Below are 23,337 nucleotides of genomic sequence, written 5' to 3'. Positions count from 1 at the left end.
GTGTTGCACATGTATTTTTCAGGGTGTCATGAAAACAGATTGGGCGAAATGGTAACATTCTAGTTATTACTAAATATTTTTTGATTTTTTAAATTTTCCATAGTGTTCATCCTCGGGTGATTACAAACAATCATACCAAGTTTTGTCAAAATCAGTCAAGAATTGTGCCTTCTAGAGTGTTTACGACCTCCCCATTTCACGTGGACGTATAAAAATGAATGGTCACTGACTTATGCGTGTATAGGCCTAATATTTCCTTTATTTGTCTATGATTAAAATGCAACATAAGAAAAAATGTCGATTAAATATCTAGTAAATACATACACGATGCAATTTGAAAATTTAATCAAACAGAAATTAAAAGGAGAAATTGTTGACTGTAAGGTGAGAATTTTATTGTTTCTCAGCAAAATCAAATTCCAATGGAACCTGTAAAATATTTCTTCCACACCGACCGCTACCATAAGGCATTTAGGCCCAAATAAACTTAAACATATACCGCCGTTAGGATTGGGTTCAAGCTGTAACATTTTAGGCATCGGACGGATGGTGATATTTCCTGTTTGAAAAGGGAGGTAACCAAATAAATATACGTCATCAATCCATAAAAACGGGGTGACGTGTGCTGCGTGAAACAGTTCTCGAATGACATCACCAGTCATTATGACGACAAAGCCTTGACAATATGTCCACGGCCAGTTTGTCACTCCTACAAATTGAGACTCCGGCACTGTCCATTTTCCATCTCTGAATATCTGACCGTCATATATCGGAGTACAAAACATCGATCGTGTTGAATTGAAAGCCTCCAGATTGTCTAGAAATCTCCACATATCAAATATGACGTCATCATCAACTTTGATGACGTAGTCCACATTATTACAATAATTCAGAATCCACCGGAAGCCCATGATACCTTTGTTGGTCAAATTATGGTATGTATCAATAAATTGTCCCTGAATTATGTCGCCATATTGGGTATGTTCCTCTTGAATTTTCTCCTGAATCTTCAGATTTTGTACAATTCCCACTAAAAACACAACTCGGACTTCGGTGGGAAGAAATAGCTTTTTGGATCCGTAAGTTGACCGGATGTTACGTCTACGTTCAAAATGTTGAGCAGCCGTGTGTACGAGAACGAGAGCCGTGACATATCGGTCACGTGGACAAATATTTGGATTGTTTAAAACAAAACCACCAGTTAAAGTCACTGGGTACGTCACTTCCGAATCAGAACTGGAATCAATTGTTTTTGTAGACGACAATTCAATGTTTAGATAAGAAAAATACGACACGCATAGAACACAGAGTAACACCAGTATTTTGATTATCTTTAAATGTTTCATTTTCACTTTTACAAAATCTAATTCCATCAAGTAGAAAAAAGTTTCTTTACAATTCTCTTTCACCGTGATTATTTCCAACATCTGATTCCAAATTCTTCTAATCTACGCCAATAGCTGAGTTAATTTCATCTGAAATAAAAATAGAAAAAAACATCATCAGCGCAGTCCGAGAAGATGACTGACAATCGACAACAATTAATTAAACAAAAGGATAAATTCACAAATTCTTAACTGTCAATAGTCTTTAGAAGTACTGGAAAAACCAAAACTAGCAGGAATTTTACTTTATATTTGTAAGAATGTGTTTTCTATATATGGCAAAGTCTCCAGAAAAGACAAGTCGTCATTTTAACTTTCAATCGCTGATAATTCTGGACACACATGATTTTGAAAGCTCAAATTGCGACGGTGAGCAGTGAATCCTTGAAATATTTCAAGGGAATTAACCCTCATTTCTTTGGTAATAAAAGGTCATGAAAGGAGTTTTGTCTTACTATACCGTACCATACTGAACTTGTTAATGTTATGCAGTGTACACTAAGGTAAATTTTAGAGGATAATAAAAACTCCACTTGCCTTGACAAAATCATTACAATCATTTCTAAATGTTTATATTTTTATGTTGATCACTAATCACTAATGTTGCTGTATTACTGAATAAATCAGAACTCACTGACGACACAGATGTAGTATATTTGTCAATAATCACGTGACCTCACAGGATTTTACAAAATTGGCAGAATTAGTTAAATTAATATTGAATTTTGACAGCAGATGTTAAATACTGTAATATAAATTAAAATATTGGAAATTAAATTTTCTACCGATTGTTTTCATAGTAACAAGCTTTTTCAGTTTCCATAATGAGCATAAAACGGATTTTTTTTGTTGCTAAACCTGAAGTGAAATTTTGCAAAATGTGGATAAAAATTGTTTAAGATCCGTAGAGTTTTTTTGTTGACCTATTTTTCTCATTTTCTTATTATGTAGAATTGAAAAAGATAACAAATTGGAACCAAAAATGAACGAACTACGCCATCGAGTTGGAATGTTTAGGCTATAGACAGAATGTACAAGATATAGACAGAATGTACAAGATATAGACAGAATGTACAAGATATAAACAGAATGTACAAGATATAGACAGAATGTACAAGATATAGACAGAATGTACAAGATATAGACAGAATGTACAGGCTATAAACAGAATGTACAAGATATAGACAGAATGTACAAGATATAAACAGAATGTACAAGATATAGACAGAATGTACAAGATATAGACAGAATGTACAGGCTATAAACAGAATGTACAAGATATAGACAGAATGTACAGGCTATAAACAGAATGTACAAGATATAGACAGAATGTACAAGATATAGACAGAATTTACAAGATATAGACAGATGTACAAGATATAAACAGAATGTACAGGCTATAGACAGAATGTACAGGCTATAAACAGAATGTACAAGATATAGACAGAATGTACAAGATATAGACAGAATGTACAGGCTATAAACAGAATGTACAAGATATAGACAGAATGTACAGGCTATAAACAGAATGTACAATATATAGACAGAATGTACAAGATATAGACAGAAAGTACAAGATATAGACAGAATGTACAAGATATAGACAGAATGTACAAGATATAGACAGAATGTACAAGATATAGACAGAATGTATAAGAAATAGACAGAATGTACAGGCTATAAACAGAATGTACAAGATATAGACAGAATGTACAAGATATAGACAGAATGTACAGGCTATAAACAGAATGTACAAGATATAGACAGAATGTACAAGATAGAGACAGAATGTACAGGCTATAAACAGAATGTACAAGATATAGACAGAATGTACAAGATATAAACGGAATGTACAAGATATAGACAGAATATACAGGATATAGACAGAATGTAGAAGATATAAACAGAATATACAAGATATAGACAGAATGTAAATATAACAAGTTACAAATATAACAAGATATACAATTATAACAAGATATACAAATATAACAAGATATACAAATATAACAAGATACAAATATAACAAGATATACAATTATAACAAGATATACAGTTATAACAAGATACAAATATAACAAGATATACAATTATAACAAGATATACAAATATAACAAGATATACAAATATAACAAGATATACAGTTATAACAAGATATACAAATATAACAAGATATACAAATATAACAAGATACAAATATAACAAGATACAAATATAACAAGATATACAAATATAACAAGATATACAAATATAACAAGATATACAAATATAACAAGATATACAAATATAACAAGATATACAATTATAACAAGATATACAAATATAACAAGATATACAGTTATAACAAGATACAAATGTAACAAGATATACAAATATAATAAGATATACAAATATAACAAGATATACAGTTATAACAAGATATACAAATATAACAAGATATACAAATATAACAAGATACAAATATAACAAGATACAAATATAACAAGATATACAATTATAACAAGATATACAGTTATAACAAGATACAAATATAACAGGATACAAATATAACAAAATATACAATTATAACAAGATACAAATATAACAAGATATACAAATATAACAAGATATACAATTATAACAAGATATACAAATATAACAAGATACAAATATAACAAGATACAAATATAACAAGATACAAATATAACAAAATATACAATTATAACAAGATACAAATATAACAAGATATACAAATATAACAAGATATACAATTATAACAAGATACAAATATAACAAGATATACAATTATAACAAGATATATAAATATAGCAAGATATATAAATATAACAAGCTACACAAATATATACAAAAAGGTATACTTGAAGTATGTTCAAAATGAAGACCGCAATTTTTTTTCCTCTAAGAACTTTTTTGATTTTGAAAATGTCGTCCTCATTGGCCATTAGTTCAATGAAAGGGAAGAATATTGTGGGTCCCTCGGAATGTTTTTAGTATATTCTCCCTGTACTCTAGAACCCCTCTATGAGGCAAGTTATTGTCTGTTAATAGAAGATTTAAAAATTTTCAGTGTGTTGTTAATGCCATTTCACTCTTTTATATATCAATAGTTGCTTAATTTAATTATTATTTTATAGATTTGTATTTAGGGGGCCCGTGGACTTGATTTAAGCCACCTGATACCACTTTTCATTCTGAAATACTTACTCAATTATTATTGATATACTTCCTCATGTGAAAAGTTCCTTAGCTGCTACCAATCATTCAACAAAATGTAGTTTCGGGTTTCGTTTTGCAGTTCCCTGTGAGTACAGGGAGATTACTTGAGGGAATATTGAACATGATATAAATGGAGTTTTACGTCCTATTCTTATGATCCTTATTATGGTGATAAAAACGGGGGAGGGAGGGAGGGAGGGAGGGAGGGATTATTGGAGGCAATATGAGACATCTGTAGAGAAGACAAGTTAATTAAGGTTAAATCAATTATCAGAAGGTCGCCAATCAATAAACCTAATAATTTATTTATTGTATTTTTCTTACCTGGCTGGTAATTACAGGAGATTGTGAGATTCTATATTTTACCGTGGATCAACACGACATTGGTTAATCTTTATCATACTTGGACATTTTAGATCGAGGAATGACTCCAACCTTACTCTACTGCACAGGGACTCGGAGATATTTTACTAATGGATTTAAACTCAATGTAGAATTGAAAGGAAATTGAATATTAGTATTGGGAAATATTGATATGTTAGATTAGAATTATTAGGATTAGTGAAGAGAAATTCTGAAATGTGAAAGTGTTTTCTAAAGGGAGTTAATCCAGTTTATTTATTTTATCTTTATGTCATGTGGAATATCTGAAGCTTCAATTTACAATGGCAGGATTTTAAACCCTTCATTCAGGGTTATTCATTTCACTTTTAAGCGTAAAACTTCATTTCATTTGATTTTGTGTTGAAAGAGAATATTTGTTCGTGTTTGAAAGTTTGATGCCTCTGATTTTCTATAAATGTAAAAAGTCGAAATGAAACATAAAAAGATAATCAAGATACTGGTGATACTTTGTATTTTAACTGTGTTGTATTTTTATAACTTAAATATTAACTTATCAATTATTTTAAATATCTCCACTAAACAATTTGAGTTAAAAACTGATTCGGAAGTGACGTACCCGGTGACTTTATCTGGTGAATTTGTTTTAAACAATCTAACCATTTGTCCACGTGACCGATATGTCACGGCTCTCGTTCTCGTACACACGGCTGCTCAACATTTTGAACGTAGACGTAACATCCGGTCAACTTACGGATCCAAAAAGCTATTTCTTCCCACCGAAGTCCGAGTTGTGTTTTTAGTGGGAATTGTACAAAATCTGAAGATTCAGGAGAAAATTCAAGAGGAACATACCCAATATGGCGACATAATTCAGGGACAATTTATTGATACATACCATAATTTGACCAACAAAGGTATCATGGGCTTCCGGTGGATTCTGAATTATTGTAATAATGTGGACTACGTCATCAAAGTTGATGATGACGTCATATTTGATATGTGGAGATTTCTAGACAATCTGGAGGCTTTCAATTCAACACGATCGATGTTTTGTACTCCGATATATGACGGTCAGATATTCAGAGATGGAAAATGGACAGTGCCGGAGTCTCAATTTGTAGGAGTGACAAACTGGCCGTGGACATATTGTCAAGGCTTTGTCGTCATAATGACTGGTGAAGTCATTCGAGAACTGTTTCACGCAGCACACGTCACCCCGTTTTTATGGATTGATGACGTATATTTATTTGGTTACCTCCCTTTTCAAACAGGAAATATCACCATCCGTCCAATGCCTAAAATGTTACAGCTTGAACCCAATCCTGAAGGTGGTTTATGTTTAAGTGTAGCTGGGTCTGAATGTCCTATGGTAGCGGTCGGTGTGGAAGAAAAAATGTTCAAGTTCCATTGGAAGATGATTTTGCTGAGAAACAACAAAACCTTCTCCTGACTATTTTCTATATCACAATTTCTTATTTTTATCGACATTTTTAAAAAATTGATTGCATTTTAATAACAGATTATTAAAGAAATTGTCAGAAAACTTGTTTGCAATCGATTTACTTGGTAGAATAGAAAATAAACTTTTGTGGTCTGTATTGAATCAAGTAGCAGTTATCCCCCTTATGCCTTTTAAAATCTGATTTTACAACCAATATGATTGGTACAGTACACTAGTTTCCTGTGGTCAGTGAGGCTAGAACAAATTTACATCTCTAACTAACAGATTTAATAGTTCATATTTCGAAGAGATCATCCAATTATTTAAACCATAGATTTTTGGAAATGTGTTATCAATAGACTTCGAACAGATCTTTTAAAGTGGCAAACCTAAAACTGGACTAGAACATACCAAACTATCATGTCTAACTAGCTAGCAGATTGCTTGGTATAATGACAGTTTTCTGTGGTTAGAATGAGACTAGAGTATACCAAACTATCATGTCTAACTAGCTAGCAGATTGCTTGGTATAATGACAGTTTTCTGTGGTTAGAATGGGACTAGAACATACCAAACTATCGTGTCTAACTAGCTAGTAGATTGCTTGGTATAATGACAGTTTTCTGTGGTTAGAATGAGACTAGAGTATACCAAACTATCATGTCCAACTAGCTAGTAGATTGTTTGGTATAATGACAGTTTTCTGTGGTTAGAATGAGAAGAGAGTATACCAAACTATCATGTCTAACTAGCTAGTAGATTGCTTGGTATAATGACAGTTTTCTGCAGTCAGAATGAGACTAGAACATACCAAACTATCATGTCTAACTAGCTAGTAGATTGCTTGGTATAATGACAGTTTTCTGTGGTCAGAATGAGACTAGAGTATACCAAACTATCATGTCTAACTAGCTAGTAGATTGCTTGGTATAATGACAGTTTTCTGTGGTCAGAATGAGACTAAAGTATACCAAACTATCGTGTCTAACTAGTTAGTAGATTGATTGGTACAATGACAATCTTCTGTGGTCAGAATGAGACTAGAGTATACCAAACTATCGTGTCTAACTAGCTAGTAGATTGTTTGGTATAATGGCAGTTTTCTGTAGTCAGAATGAGACTAGAACATACCAAACTATCTTGTCTAACTAGCTAGTAGATTGTTTGGTACAATGACAGTTTTCTGCAGTCAGAATTGGGCTAGAGTATACTAAACTATCGTATCTAACTAGCTAGTAGATTGATTGGTACAATGACAGTTTTCTGCAGTCAGAATTGGGCTAGAGTATACTAAACTATCGTGTCTAACTAGCTAGTAAATTGATTGGTACAATGACAGTTTTCTGTGGTCAGAATGAGACTAGAGTATACTAAACTATCGTGTCTAACTAGCTAGTAGATTGTTTGGTATAATGAAAGTTTTCTGTGGTCAGAATGGGGCTAGAGTATACCAAACTATCGTGTCTAACTAGCTAGTAGATTGTTTGGTACAATGACAGTTGTCTGTGGTCAGAATGGGGCTAGAGCATACCAAACTATCATGTCCAACTAGCTAGAAGATTGCTTGGTATAATGACAGTTTTCTGTAGTCAGAATGAGACTAGAACATACCAAACTATGGTGTCTAACTAGCTAGTAAATTGATTGGTACAATGACAGTTTTCTGTGGTCAGAATGAGACTAGAGTATACTAAACTATCGTGTCTAACTAGCTAGTAGATTGTTTGGTACAATGACAGTTTTCTGTGGTCAGAAGTAGATAAGAACAAACCAAACTCTGTCACCCAATTATGTAGCAGATTTTCTGTGACCAGAATGAAGAGGGTTCAGATATAAATATAGATATCCCACAAAAAAAAAAACATCTAAAAAACTGACTAAAATTTATTTACTGTAATTCAAACAATACAAGTTGAACTAATTAAAATAAAGCAACATTTCAATTCAAATCAGAAAATATAAGAAAATATTCAGTTTGATTTAATATTTTCTGATAAATAGGACCCTTTCCCTCGCTGAATATATTTTCCTCGTATACGTTAAGGCTCTATTGTTACTTTCACAAATTGCCGAGGAGAAGAGAGCTGCATTTAACAGAAAATATAAATGGGAAATAAAAACTAAATGAACACAAACAAGTAAAATAAAGATATTCGCTAAATTTCTCTAAATTTCATCTTAACATTTGCATAGTTTAACACTATTTTGGTATAATTTTTGCAAACATTTAAAGTTTAAATTTGAAGAAAATCAAGATGAAGTGATGAAAGATTATTATATATTAACTCTATACGACTTGATCTTAAAACTAAATTTAATCTAGATCTTTATAAACACATGACAACAATTTTACACAGTGACAGAAACCAGAGAGACAATTTCATTAACTATAGATACTTTTAGAATTCCAGTCATCTGATTGGTCGAATAATTTTGAATTATTTTATATGCACCAATCAGAAAGCAGCTGTTTATTCGAGTTAAAATTTTGAAACACAGGACACATGGCAAAATCTGGTTATATTCGGTTGTTAACAATCTGAGCGAGAATACTATAGAAAATAAACAGTGTTTAGATGAAACCAGTCTACTTCATTATATCGAGATGTAGATCTTAACCAATTACATTATCACTCTGTCTATCAAAAGCCGACTCCATCCTACAGACTGATATTTGAAAAAAAAAAACGAGCAAGTTTTCCCCGTTTACACGACCAGCGTATGAACGAACCTTCTGATGTCACAAAGGTTAATAAAACTCGTTTTCTTCCAAATTTCAGACTCACGGAATCAACTTCTTCATCCAATCAGCATTGGATAAATCGTTTCTACTGAGTGGATATTTCTTCATTTAGAATATCTCAATCACGTGACGTTTTGACTGACAGCTAGTGATAGACTCTAAGTAAGTCTCCGACCGTCAACATGTTTTCACAACAAATTTACTTAACATAATCTAACAAACTATTACACAAATAACTATCATAGATCTTGTCCTGATGAGGACAGTGTATCTGAAACATTGTGTCAACAGCAGGAAATGATCCCTTATCAATAAGTATCCTACCTACTTGGAACCAATAACTTTTTATAATTTGATTCGATTCAACAATAGTGACTTAAAAACACAAATATTACAATTGAAATTCAGAATGTTAATGTCAATACAAGATTAAACTAAATAATCCACGACCAGCGTTTCTGTGACCAGTTAGAATAAAGGTGTACTAAGAGAGAAACATTTTAAGAGAAGTTTTGTTATCTTGGAATAAATTGGGGTGCTACTAAAGAAAATACAATAAAAGTTATTGTTCTATAGAACACTCTAGGCAGTAAAAGATCAAATAAATTCTGTAAGTTTGTGGTGACAAATCAAAAATTCTAAATTTTGAAAATTTCACAAGAGATAGAGCAACTTTCATTTATGGAAATCGACCTGCGATTTAACCGAGAAATTGCTCGTATCTCCAAAACATTGACAAAATTCAAATTGTTGATGAAAATCAAGATAAAATCAAAAACAATAATATATACGTCGTCATCTTCGCTTTATCATAAATTTCTTCTAATTGGATAAATGTTCTATAGTCACGATCCCGACCATTCGTTTTATACGTCTGGATAAAACATCCGAAGTACAGACTGACCAGACTGATCATTCAAATTATTTGATTCGAGGCGCATAAAACAATCTTTCTATAGTCCAGTTCATCCAGACGTTACCATTTGAAAGTAAGATTGGAAATCCATCATGTAGTTCCGGTTAACCAGACTTACTTCCAGTGAGCTTAAGTCAAGGACGCAGATAGAAACAGACGATCAAGCGAAGATGACTTTATATCTACTGCACCGTATATGTATGAAGCTATGAAAATAGATAGAAATATAATATATGATAATATATTCAAAATTATGCACGCTATCTCAAATCAAATAAATCACTTCCATATAAGGCACACAATGACGTCATTTTCCTAGAGCAGATAACTCTAATAATACTTAAACCATTTCTCAATCCAGATTTTCCTGTCTTTAATATAGTCCCGATCAACGGGAAATCAAACAAATGAAAATTGAAACACAATAAAAGTTTTCACCGACCGGCAGTATAAATGTTATTTTTCGTTTAAAAACGTCATAACCACTAAGAGAGGGAATATTTTACAGTTCGTCCTGCGAACCAAAAATTAACAATAATAAATCTCAGCATTATATCCAATGAACACCGATTTTGTATCAAATGCCGTCCCGCAGCAAACCACTGTTTTTATCCAATGGTTATTAAGCTAACAATGGCAATATGCCATACAAGGAACATCTGTAAGTGGAGCTTACACAAGGTTTTCTATTGGGAGTCTTTGATGAGGCTTCGGGAACCTGCAATGGAAATAAGGATTAGTTATATTATAAATCATATGGAATGGAGTTTTACGCCCTACTTTTCTGCATGCTCGATTATAGACATTTGGAAAAAGAACAGATGTAAGTTAAAGAAAATGTCCATTATATCCACAAGTCATCTCCCGGTAAGAGATGCCGAGTCGGTTACCCACAATACGTAATACACAATTATTAGCTATGTGGACACTCCGGGATGGATACTTATTCGACTGAAGTAGAAAATAAACATATTTAACTATATGGACTCTGTGATAGTAATGTGGAGTTGACAAATCTAAATATCCAATAAAAATACTGTTGAGTCTATAATCGTCAGAAAACACCCTTACCTGAGCTAGGAACAAGTTCTTTCAGAAGGCGATGCAAGTGATTGAGTTCGGATTCTTCAGGCATTGGGTCACCGGGAAAATGAGCCTGTTGAAGAGCTTCAAATTCATCTCGAATAGTTCCTACATCCACAGTGAGCGCCATGGGCGACGAGTTCAACTCATCCAGTAATTCTTCTTCGGACAGCTCTGAGGAGTAGCAAGGTCCAGGCGAGAAGACCTCGGAGATTGTGGACACCGGTGAAGGCACGCTATGGTGTGGGCTTTGTGACTGCATAGACTGTGTTGATGTATATTGGGATCTATAACAAGAATTAGCTGCCATCAAGGGAACCTCTATAGGCTCTTGTTTGATACACATGACTGGTGGTTGAGGAAGAGAGCAAGGTTTCACATCAATCCAGTTTAAAAATTCTTCTAAATCATCTGAGTCTAAATCAGGCAGACTTGGCTTCTTCTCGAGTTTAATCATCGGTTTGGGAGGAGCCACCTTTTTCTCTCCTGGAATCAGCTCGTCAAAGAAGGACTCAATATCCAAAGGGTCAATGAAAGGCAGCCCTTTTCGTTTTCTCTTCATGCCAGTCTTTTCAGTCTTTTCATTTCTCTCAACTTCCCGGAATTGCTGAATCTTGGACAAGTCTTCAAGGATATCGAAAGAGTTGTCTATAGATGCATTACCATCACTTGAAGATTTGTGTTCTGGGCTAGAAGCGGGTGAAGCTTCAGGAGTCAGGAACGATTCCGGGATCTGTAGACATGGATCAGGGACCACTTGTTCCAACTGGAGATTTGGACTCAGGCAGGATGATTGATTCATCATCCGGGGTTCCACCATCACGTTCTTCTTCGTCAGGGAGGGGGAGCTGGACACTGCATAGTTATTGACGGACATAACTTGCGTGTTCGACTGTCCAAAGGGTTCAAATGAAAGAGAAGCATCATTAAAGGGTTCGAAAGAGCCGAAGAAGAAGTTGGATGAAATCCCGAGTCCAAATTCACCGTGGAAGGTCTCTGGTTTTTCTGTTCTGTCAGTGCGTGGTATTTTTGCTGGCTTACACTGGCTAGTTATTTTCTTCTGAAGCATTTGTTTGACCTTCTCAGTATGGATCGAGGTGGCTGTGGAAGGCTGGGCAGGGCGGCCTCGACGATGACTCATGTAATTCTGTTGGTTCATCTGCTCGGGGAATCCAGGTTGAGAGTGTCTTAAAGTTGAAAACTGTCCAAAGTTTGATGTGTTAGGCATCCATTGAGTGGTTTGTGGTTGCGTTTGAATATTGCCCACACCGTGTGTCCACAAATCTCCGGTTCTCGACGGGTAAATACTGAACGAGTTGCTCTGAAGTTTGAACTGGTAGGCTTCTTGCTCACTGAAATAAGAAAAGAATTAATTGAAGAAGATATTCTATTCAAATTGCCAAAATGAAATATGATTTTTCAATTCAATTTGGTTCCTGTACATCAAATCAAATGTAATTCTGTGTTCTGTTGGCAATGTTGAATATATTGGTTATTGATATTGAAATGACACATCTTTTCTCAATCTCGATTTTCAACCACAGAGTTATTGATTGCTTTCATCTCAGACACATTTTATAACGAAGCTAAATAGAGTTACCTGACCTTACCACTAGAAAAGGGAAATGGGAAATCACTCACCTGACGACTTGATTGATGCAGACTATAACAGGCTCATCATTCGAAGCTACAGCAGCTTGTCTCACGTGCATCACCATATTTATCCATATAACAGAACCATCAGCTCTGAGTATGCGTAAAATAGCCATACATCCCATTTCATGACTTGATCTGATCACTATGGAAACATAAGCATAAAAATAAAATGCCAGTGCCTTCGGTTGAAAAATAACTTGTTACTTTTGACATTTTAGAATATATATAGGTATAAATATAAGAATATACGTGAAGATCGCATAGCATTATAACTCTGGGTGACAAGAGGATATCAGTTCTTTTTTAATATTTTCATGTAAAAATATATATGATACAACGTGAAACTGACTGAGTTTCACAATTCAAGGTTGATTACTGATATTTTAATTTAATTATTTAACCAGATAAAATAGGGTGATAAACCTTGAACAATAATCAATTTCAAAAGTCGCTCAGAACATTGGTGTATCTAACAATAACTCTTGATCTAATAATAACTCTTGATCTAATAATAACTCTTGATCTAATAATAACTCTTGATCTAATAATAACTCTTGATCTAACTATAACTCTTGATCTAACAATAACTCTTGATCTAACAATAACTCTTGATCTAATAATAACTCTTCATCTAATAATAACTCTTCATCTAACAATAACTCTTGATCTAACAATAACTCTTGATCTAATAATAACTCTTGATCTAACAATAACTCTTGATCTAATAATAACTCTTGATCTAACAATAACTCTTGATCTAACAATAACTCTTGATCTAACAATAACTCTAGATCTAACAATAACTCTTGATCTAATAATAACTCTTAATCTAATAATAACTGTTGATCTAATAATAACTCTTGATCTAATAATAACTCTTGATCTAACAATAACTCTTAATCTAATAATAACTCTTGATCTAACAATAACTCTTGATCTAATAATAACTCTTGATCTAACAATAACTCTTGATCTAACAATAACTCTTGATCTAACAATAACATTTAATAATATTAATGAAAAAAAAAACAAAATAAACAAAACCATGTGACTTACATTGAACATGTTTTTCTCTGGCCACGTGAATATCTTCAGGATGTAGCATATTATACCACGACTTCCGGCTTATTTCCTCATTTGTGTATCCCAGATGATGTTCCGCACTGAAAAAATAGTTCCAATTTGGAATTATTTATCAACAATAACATTAATCGTTTCAATGTAGAAAGATGAATGATTAATGCCTCCTTCAAATCTATAAATCTAAAAATCTCGTGAACACAAGATTCCGACTTTCGCGTTTCAACTGAGTTATGTCCCTTGTGTAGAAACCACAAGTATGCCAAAACGAACAAAATCTGAAATATTAAGCTAAAATACTCACGTTTCTGTGATTTCGACAAACGTCATATCGAGATTATGAACAGTTCTAAAGATCATAGTGTTATTCTGCACCATGTTTTCCTTCAATTCGGGTGTAATCAGCGGAGTACAGGTTGCTGTAAATACATACTGTATATCATTGGTTGTTTCATGTACAGGTACTTTCTTAAAATGTCCACGCACGTGCATTATCTGAAAATAGAACAAACATCATTTTTATAATCAGGTCTGCACGTACACGATCTGACATCTGTAAATAGCATTGTTTTAAAGAATGGTGAAGAAATTTATATGTATCTCAGCTTCTATTTGCGTCATTCCAATTTTCCGACAGATATCTGTGGTTCCAATTTTCAGTTTCAATAATTGTATATGTCGTCACTATAACAAAAACTGTTCATAATATCTATCTTTTTTGATAGCTAAGTTTACATGTAGTTGAAATGGAATTACAGGAAAACAAACCCCCCAAAAAATAATGGTTGTATCATCACCATGTACTGAGAAAAATGTGACTAGCAATTAATATTGAGATAATTGTTAATTACTCGAGCATCATGACTTGTTTAAATTTACTTTCTTTTAGAATTTATAACATTTATATTTTCTATTTCACTGAAATTGCAACAATATTACACTTTTAAAGTTAAAAACTGGGTCATTATAAATACGAAAAAAGATTGTGCTAACTCAACACCGTGACGAAACAAATTCTTGTAATCTATATAACTAATAATACTGTATTAATATAACATGATTATGACATCATCTAAATATGAGTAATAACAGAGGTATTTTCTCTTCTTATATTCTATATATTGGTTTAAAACATTAATAAACCAACGAACCAGCCGGGAGTAATCTATGGAGCTAAAATGATCATTGGTAATATCAATGATTATCAAATTTCACACAAAGGAAAGAAAGTCGACTACAAGCTGAGATCATTGTCATAGAATTCATTATGTAGTTTACATGTAGTGATATACTTCTAGCCCACGTCTATTTAAAAAACAAATATATTACAGTAATCAGTTAAAACTTTACAAATTCAAATATTAAAATAATCAAAAATTTTAACTAATTTTACTCAAATAAAACAATTATTGTAATTCAATCACAATAGGAAATAGAAATTGATTTGTCATCACAATAGTTCAATTTAGATTCAAAACATCTCTTTTATCTTGGTAAAACAAAATCTTGTATTTTTTTCTTTTCTTCAAAACACAATTGTATATTTCAGGATATTTTTCCAACCTCCGATTTGGAATTTGTCTTTTATTAATATCTTTTATTTTGAGAAATATAATTTGTGTATTTTGAGAAATTTGAATTAATTTGTATGTATCAAATAATCAAACAAAATAGAAAATTAGCTCTGGATATTTAATATCTGTTTGGGTTCTGACACAATATAATTCTCAATTTGATTAATACAAATCATCGAGGACAACAAAAATAAATTGTATTTAATATCGTATCTGTCTAATTCTAAAGACAACAATGGATATATTTTTCTTAATGTTGTGTCGATCTATTTCTATTTATACGCCAAGTTAAGCACCAAATATAGTCAACATTTCGTATGTCGTATAAATAATGCCTTTGGCATTGGTTTTCTTTTTTAATTGAGTGACATCAGACTATATAAACCAGTCAATTTAACAGAAACTGTCAGGTATTATAATATAACATAACAACAGCACTGTTAACCACTATCAACTTTACAGACCAGTCAATTTAACAGAAACTGTCAGGTATTATAATATAACATAACAACAGCACTGTTAACCACTATCAACTTTACAGACCAGTCAATTTAACAGAAACTGTCAGGTATTATAATATAACATAACAACAGCACTGTTAACCACTATCAACTTTATAGACCAGTCAATTTAACAGAAACTGTCAGGTATTATAATATAACATAACAACAGCACTGTTAACCACTATCAACTTTACAGACCAGTCAATTTAACAGAAACTGTCAGGTATTATAATATAAAATGATAACAACAACTGTTAACTACTATAAACTTTACAGACCATTCAATTTAACAGAAACTGTCAGGTATTATAATATAAAATGATAACAACAACTGTTAACTACTATCAACTTTACAGACCAGTCAATTTAACAGAAACTGTCAGGTATTATAATATAACATAACAACAGCACTGTTAACCACTATCAACTTTACAGACCAGTCAATTTAACAGAAACTGTCAGGTATTATAACATAACAACAGCACTGTTAACTACTATCAACTTTACAGACCAGTCAATTTAACAGAAACTGTCAGGTATTATAACATAACAACAGCACTGTTAACTACTATCAACTTTACAGACCAGTCAATTTAACAGAAACTGTCAGGTATTATAATATAAAATGATAACAACAACTGTTAACTACTATAAACTTTACAGACCAGTCAATTTAACAGAAACTGTCAGGTATTACATTATAAAATGATAACAACAACTGTTAACTACTATAAACTTTACAGACCAGTCAATTTAACAGAAACTGTCAGGTATTATAATATAACATAACAACGGCACTGTTAACCACTATCAACACTACAGACCAGTCAATTTAACAGAAACTGTCAGGTATTATAATATAACATAACAACAGCACTGTTAACCACTATCAACACTACAGACCAGTCAATTTAACAGAAACTGTCAGGTATTATAATATAACATTATAACAGCACTGTTAACCACTATCAACTTTACAGACCAGTCAATTTAACAGAAACTGTCAGGTATTATAATATAACATTATAACAGCACTGTTAACCACTATCAACACTACAGACCAGTCAATTTAACAGAAACTGTCAGGTATTATAATATAACATAACAACAGCAATGTTAACCACTATCAACTTAACAGACCAGTCAATTTAACAGAAACTGTCAGGTATTATAATATAAAAAGATAACAACAACTGTTAACTACTATAAACTTTACAGACCAGTCAATTTAACAGAAACTGTCAGGTATTATAATATAACATAACAACAGCACTGTTAACTACTATCAACTTTACAGATCAGTCAATTTAACAGAAACTGTCAGGTATGTTATACTGTAACTGTTCTAAAACGTAAGAGTGTTAATATGTAAAAGGTAATAACTCTTAGAAGTTTGTCATCATTTCAGAATATTTAATATAATGCCGAGTGTTTACCATCTTTTAAGTGGTATTTAGTATAGTAAGTAATAACTAGTATAATAAGTAATATCTAGTATAGTAAGTAATAACTAGTATAATAGGTAATATCTAGTATAATAAGTAATATCTAGTATAATAAGTAATATCTAGTATAATAAGTAATATCTAGTATAATAAGTAATATCTAGTATAATAAGTAATATCTAGTATAATAAGTAATATCTAGTATAATAGGTAATATCTAGTATAATAAGTAATATCTAGTATAGTAAGTAATAACTAGTATAATAAGTAATATCTAGTATAATAAGTAATATCTAGTATAATAAGTAATATCTAGTATAATAAGTAATATCTAGTATAATAAGTAATATCTAGTATAGTAAGTAATAACTAGTATAATAAGTAATATCTAGTATAGTAAGTAATATCTAGTGTAGTAAGTAATATCTAGTATAATAAGTAATATCTAGTATAATAAGTAATATCTAGTATAGTAAGTAATATCTAGTATAGTAAGTAATAACTAGTATAATAGGTAATATCTAGTATAGTAAGTAATAACTAGTATAATAAGTAATATCTAGTATAGTAAGTAATAACTAGTATAATAAGTAATATCTAGTATAATAAGTAATATCTAGTATAATAAGTAATATCTAGTATAATAAGTAATATCTAGTATAATAAGTAATATCTAGTATAATAAGTAATATCTCGTATAATAAGTAATATCTAGTATAGTAAGTAATAACTAGTATAATAAGTAATATCTTATATAATGAGTAATATCTAGTATAGTAAGTAATATCTAGTATAGTAAGTAATAACTAGTATAATAGGTAATATCTAGTATAGTAAGTAATAACTAGTATAATAATTAATATCTAGTATAATAAGTAATATCTAGTATAATAAGTAATATCTAGTATAGTAAGTAATAACTAGTATAATAAGTAATATCTAGTATAATAAGTAATATCTAGTATAATAAGTAATATCTAGTATAATAAGTAATATCTAGTATAGTAAGTAATAACTAGTATAATAAGTAATAACTAGTATAATAAGTAATATCTAGTATAATAAGTAATATCTAGTATAATAAGTAATATCTAGTATAAATAACTAGTATAATATATAATAAGTATTTCGTAATAATTTTTTCATATAACCTACACTGAGACAACTCTATACATAATAGATGGGCGTATTTTATATTTATTCTGAAGGAGCAGGATAAGACAAGAGGCTTTCTGTGTAACCCTCTCCTGGTTGTCAACTTGAGTAAACGATTCATGGTGATCGCCGTGTGGGTAAAATGCATAATAGTGGTGCCCAGAACCTAGTTTCAAAGAATAGGCCCTGAAAAAATTGTATTTTCATATATTGTAACGATTTCAGAGAGAAAAATATCACAAATGTTAAAATTATAAAATAATATTAGGAATTAGAATGTTATAGAAACATGGAGGTTAACGAAATGGGACGGAAGATGTTTTGGTTTTTTGGTCAGGCTTTCTTATTATCAATTTTTTCTTGCTACTCTGATTTCGGCTCTGATTTGAATCATACTTTCTATCAGGTTGACGTTGACTTTTCAACTTGCTGTAATTTCAACTGTAAAAGTTTATTGTATTCTGTGATATCTAATTTGTTTCTAATTTTTTGGATGAAGAAGGTTGGTTATGAAATATTTCAATCCTGCGTTATAAAAACTATATCAATATCATAAAAATCTAAATTACATTAAAACACTGGCAGTAACAAGTTATTAAATCTAAATAGAGTTATTCTCATGAGGAAATCTATAGTCTCTACTCTGATTTAGACAGCTCTTCTACACTGAATGCAGGTTTGTTTGAATCGGAATGGAAGTAATAAGTTGAATTAAAATCATAAATTGAAAATTAAATATACCCTTAACCCTTTCCAGATATTATAATTTTCACTCTACTTCCATCCCACCCTACACCGAAATGTGCCCGGGCTTTGACCTATACCAGAAGTGCCAAATTCAACCTAGACATTGTATCATTGTATCATTATACCGGATGTAGTCCCCATTCTAGATTAATGTAATATTACTTGTATCATGAACTGGTTCTAGATGAACTTTAAAGGTGAATAAATAAATTAGTTCATTAAAACTTGACACCTGTATATTACTAGTAGTTAAAAACCTGGCAACATCAACACATTTATAAACTGTTAGGTCCTGTTCAGTAGTGTGTTATATAGGATCAGATGATGACCTCACAACAATCGTCAATACCATGTGTTTCTCACCAAGATTGTTATTAGGTTTCAAGCTACAGTCTAACTTGTACCAACAGCCATCAGCATGACCCCTCAATCAACGACCAGTAAACATTCACCCCTGCAATCTACAACCGATTTTACTACAACAACTTGTTACGCCTGTCGTATTATCAAATTTCTTATATTCTTGGTTATATCTTAGTTAGGTTCTTGTGAAAGAGACTCTTTCTGTATCCTTTTGGTTTGTATGCGGTAAAGCGTAAAGCGACATAATACTTATCTTAACTGGCAAAGCACCTATCTCAGCCGACATAATGTCTTTCTAAACCCATATGATACTTTTTCGAAAGGGAAATGTACCATTAAAACTTTTAATTTGTAAATCAGTGACCACAAGTCGACAGAATCAATGACGTAAACACTCAGTGACCACAAGTCGACAGAATCAATGACGTAAACAACATGATAAAATATAATAATACTGTGAAATTAGAATCTAAACAAACCAACAGACATTGTAGTTTGCTATCAATATTAGTGAAATTATATTTTATCTCGTTAAATATACCATGTAATAAAACACTATACATTCAATACGTCATATAAACTCGTTATTTACCTGTTACTATGGCAACTAAAAGTCAGGTGAAAACATACAATATAATGTAACACAAGGTTTATTTTCTAGGTTTTCATTTGGAAAATGCCCTACATTTCAATTCTCACTGTGATTATGATAATAATATATAAGCTCTAGTTCTGTAATCTAACAGGACTATCAGTCATGTGATTTTGGGATTGACATTTTTCACAAAGAGTACTTGATATTAAGAAATCATCATGAAAAATCTTCACCATCTGATATCCTTTTTTTTTTACTTTTAAGGCACCAATTTAAACAATGTTTGAACACCGTATTTCTGACAATATCAACAGCCCATGTGACCACACTGGCTTCTTAAATTAATCAGTACATACCTTAACATCGCCGAAACCAGCTTGTCGTTTTAGACTTCTCGACATGTTCATCCTACAGTAAAAACTGATATCTTGGTTGATATCTGATGATTGTAGTTGTGTTTGTAAAGCACTGTGATCTCTCTTGTCCACTATATCATAAAGACTGTCACCTTGTGTTTTCATATCCACCTATAATATTGATCAAAACATATTATTTACTATTTTGTGTACATCACTTAACTTAAGGTCGAAACAGATAGTTTTCATTGCATCACCTATACATCTTGTGATATTTCCATTTTTTAAGAAAGATATTCTTTGTAATAAGAGTTTGCTTGTGTTTTTTTAAGGCCTTGTAAGTCTTTGTAAAATTCTGTAAAATATATAATGTACTCGAACATATAAGTTAAGATTTGATGGACTTGTATCAGAGAGTTCCGATCTTCAGTTAAAATGGGACCAGACAACAATTTAAACTCACCATAGAGTGTCCCAAGTAATCTGTTACATTCTCTGAGATGTAGAGTAGTTTTCCCTCTCTTGTGGTTACAAGTATAAAGCCAGTCAGGGCCTGAAATATATACACAAACTTGATAAGTTTTAAAGGAATAGACAAACATTGTATACGGATAATAGAATGGTTTAATAAAAAATGTAAAGGGTTACACATGCTATGTATAAGTTCTCCGACATCGTATCTCCTATAAGTAAATATCCACAAAAATTGATAAAGAATTGGGATGAAATGGGTTTTAACTACAAGTATCTGTGAAAACATTTAAGATTTCTATATTGTGCTTACTCTGCAGTGAATGTATATAAATCAAACATATATTTTAGAATCATTATAATGATAAAAGGGATTGTGTTGAAAGACAAATTCAGCCTCGAATCCAACATCAAGAGCTGTAGATGCTTGTAAGTTACGATGCTGTGCCATCGTTCAGAAGAGTCCTAGTAGCCTGCCGTAGCTCATAAAGTTATTTTGGTATTTATATTTTCAATCTAAAAGTTATCAAGTCAGATAATATTTTGATGCAACAAGGATGTGATAAAACATTATTTAATAAAAGTATCCGGAAGTCAAGTTCCGGTGTCAAGAAAATTTAACAGTCCCGCAGTTAAAATGTTAAATGACAGTAACGCAGAAAACGGAAACAGTTGACTGACAGTTCCCTGTAAGTCTCATCAAATTCACCAAGGCCTGGAACACACGGTGTATTTTTTCGGGTCATGTTTGTCTTTTCAGACTTTAATTGTTGAACTTTACAGAAGTAATATGATTCATTTTCCATAAAAACAGTTTCGAGTTTTTTTGATTTATATTAATCTTAATTATTACTATCTAACGTTGAATTTACTACAAGCTTTCACACACTAGTACAACACACGAAGTGAAATGAATGTTCTACTTTAAATTTTCTTTTAACTTTTATGGACTAATGTAGACGGAGTACAACACAAAAGACAGTCGTATTGCTCCAATATATATTACAGAACAAAACTATATTCTATAACTCAGGCTAGAATTTCAATTGAGTTCATTTCTAGAGAAAATGACTATATGATCAGAATGTTTCATGTTAATTATTCAAACTGAGACAGCTATACCATCCTTAAATAGTTCGTTAGATAAACTACCATAGGCCTTGTTCACACTACAGGTAAAAATTACATTCTACTGTTCTGTATCTTATTAGACTAATGAAATGAAATGGAGTTTTATATCCAACTGTTCTATATCTTATTGGACTAATGAATGAAATGGAGTTTTATATCCTACTGTTCTGTATCTTATTGGACTAATGAAATGAAATGGAGTTTTATATCCTACTGTTCTGTATCTTATTGGACTAATGAAATGAAATGGAGTTTTATATCCTACTGTTCTGTATCTTATTGGACTAATGAAATGAAATGGAGTTTTATATCCTACTGTTCTGTATCTTATTGGACTAATGAAATGAAATGGAGTTTTATATCCTACTGTTCTGTATCTTATTGGACTAATGAAATGAAATGAAGTTTTATATTCTACTGTTCTGTATCTTATTGTACTAATGAAATGAAATGGAGTTTTATATCCTACTGTTCTGTATCTTATTAGACTAATGAAATGAAATGGAGTTTTATATCCTACTGTTCTGTATCTTAATATATTAGCAGTATATGAAATCAAATGAGGTGTTTGTCTGTTTAAATCATGGTCTTTTCTTACGACCTAATAGTTATAAGTTATCATGAGGCAATACATATTGTAATTTTAATATTTTAATTATTAACTTGCAGCTAGTGAAATATACCTTTCTATTAATATATTACTGCTGTGTCCACGCGCTATTTCATTCTAATTTATTTCTATTTTTATGAATTAAAACCTATAAAAAAGNGGTGTGTTTCGTTTTAGGGTCGCATCAATAGACCCGGATATATTTTCATTGTGACCACAATCTAGCCAATCAGCGTTCATGCTCCATTAAATATCACCCAATCAGATGAAAGATCAGACTATTAGATGACCTTGATGACGTATTAGGGTTTTATTGAGACTATATTAGTCACCCATTGAAAGACTACGTTATTTGTACCGTATTTAACCCTTTTATAGACCCTTTTAACAGTTCAATAGCCTTTTATTATCATACAGAGAGTCGAATATCAAGTTTAGACGATCAGATGACGTAAAGAGTTTTATTGATCCTATTTCGTAATGTATTATATAGAGAAGACTGTGAAATATTATATAGGGGAA

General features: G+C 31.6%; 4 protein-coding genes across 4 annotated transcripts; 1 reads left to right on the top strand and 3 right to left on the bottom strand.

Moving 5' to 3' along the window:
- Nucleotides 1-572: 572 nt before the first annotated feature.
- On the bottom strand, nucleotides 573-1,175 carry LOTGIDRAFT_96510 (hypothetical protein; the record flags this gene model as incomplete). The annotated part of the gene is made up of 1 exon (XM_009055162.1): nucleotides 573-1,175. A coding segment is annotated over one exon (603 nt), but the record flags the coding sequence as incomplete, so codon positions are not given.
- Nucleotides 1,176-5,415: 4,240 nt separating this feature from the next.
- On the top strand, nucleotides 5,416-6,396 carry LOTGIDRAFT_175044 (hypothetical protein; the record flags this gene model as incomplete). The annotated part of the gene is made up of 1 exon (XM_009055161.1): nucleotides 5,416-6,396. One exon carries the CDS (start codon nucleotides 5,416-5,418, stop codon nucleotides 6,394-6,396), a length of 981 nt encoding a protein of 326 aa, XP_009053409.1.
- A 2,691-nt stretch (nucleotides 6,397-9,087) lies between these two features.
- LOTGIDRAFT_239387 (hypothetical protein) lies at nucleotides 9,088-12,907 on the bottom strand (the record flags this gene model as incomplete). The annotated part of the gene is made up of 3 exons (XM_009055160.1): nucleotides 9,088-10,764; nucleotides 11,118-12,481; nucleotides 12,771-12,907. 3 exons carry the CDS (start codon nucleotides 12,905-12,907, stop codon nucleotides 10,733-10,735), a joined length of 1,533 nt encoding a protein of 510 aa, XP_009053408.1. The 3' UTR covers nucleotides 9,088-10,732.
- A 441-nt stretch (nucleotides 12,908-13,348) lies between these two features.
- Nucleotides 13,349-21,525, bottom strand: LOTGIDRAFT_175042 (hypothetical protein; the record flags this gene model as incomplete). The annotated part of the gene is made up of 6 exons (XM_009055159.1): nucleotides 13,349-13,596; nucleotides 13,842-13,948; nucleotides 14,170-14,360; nucleotides 20,604-20,774; nucleotides 21,067-21,156; nucleotides 21,415-21,525. The coding sequence occupies 6 exons, from the start codon at nucleotides 21,523-21,525 to the stop codon at nucleotides 13,349-13,351; spliced, it is 918 nt and encodes a 305-aa protein (XP_009053407.1).
- Between the last annotated feature and the right edge of the window lie 1,812 nt (nucleotides 21,526-23,337).

Source organism: Lottia gigantea (genome assembly GCF_000327385.1).
Source record: "Lottia gigantea unplaced genomic scaffold LOTGIsca_235, whole genome shotgun sequence".
Taxonomy (NCBI): Eukaryota; Metazoa; Mollusca; class Gastropoda; family Lottiidae; genus Lottia; species Lottia gigantea.
This window is presented reverse-complemented; position numbering and strand designations above follow the sequence as displayed.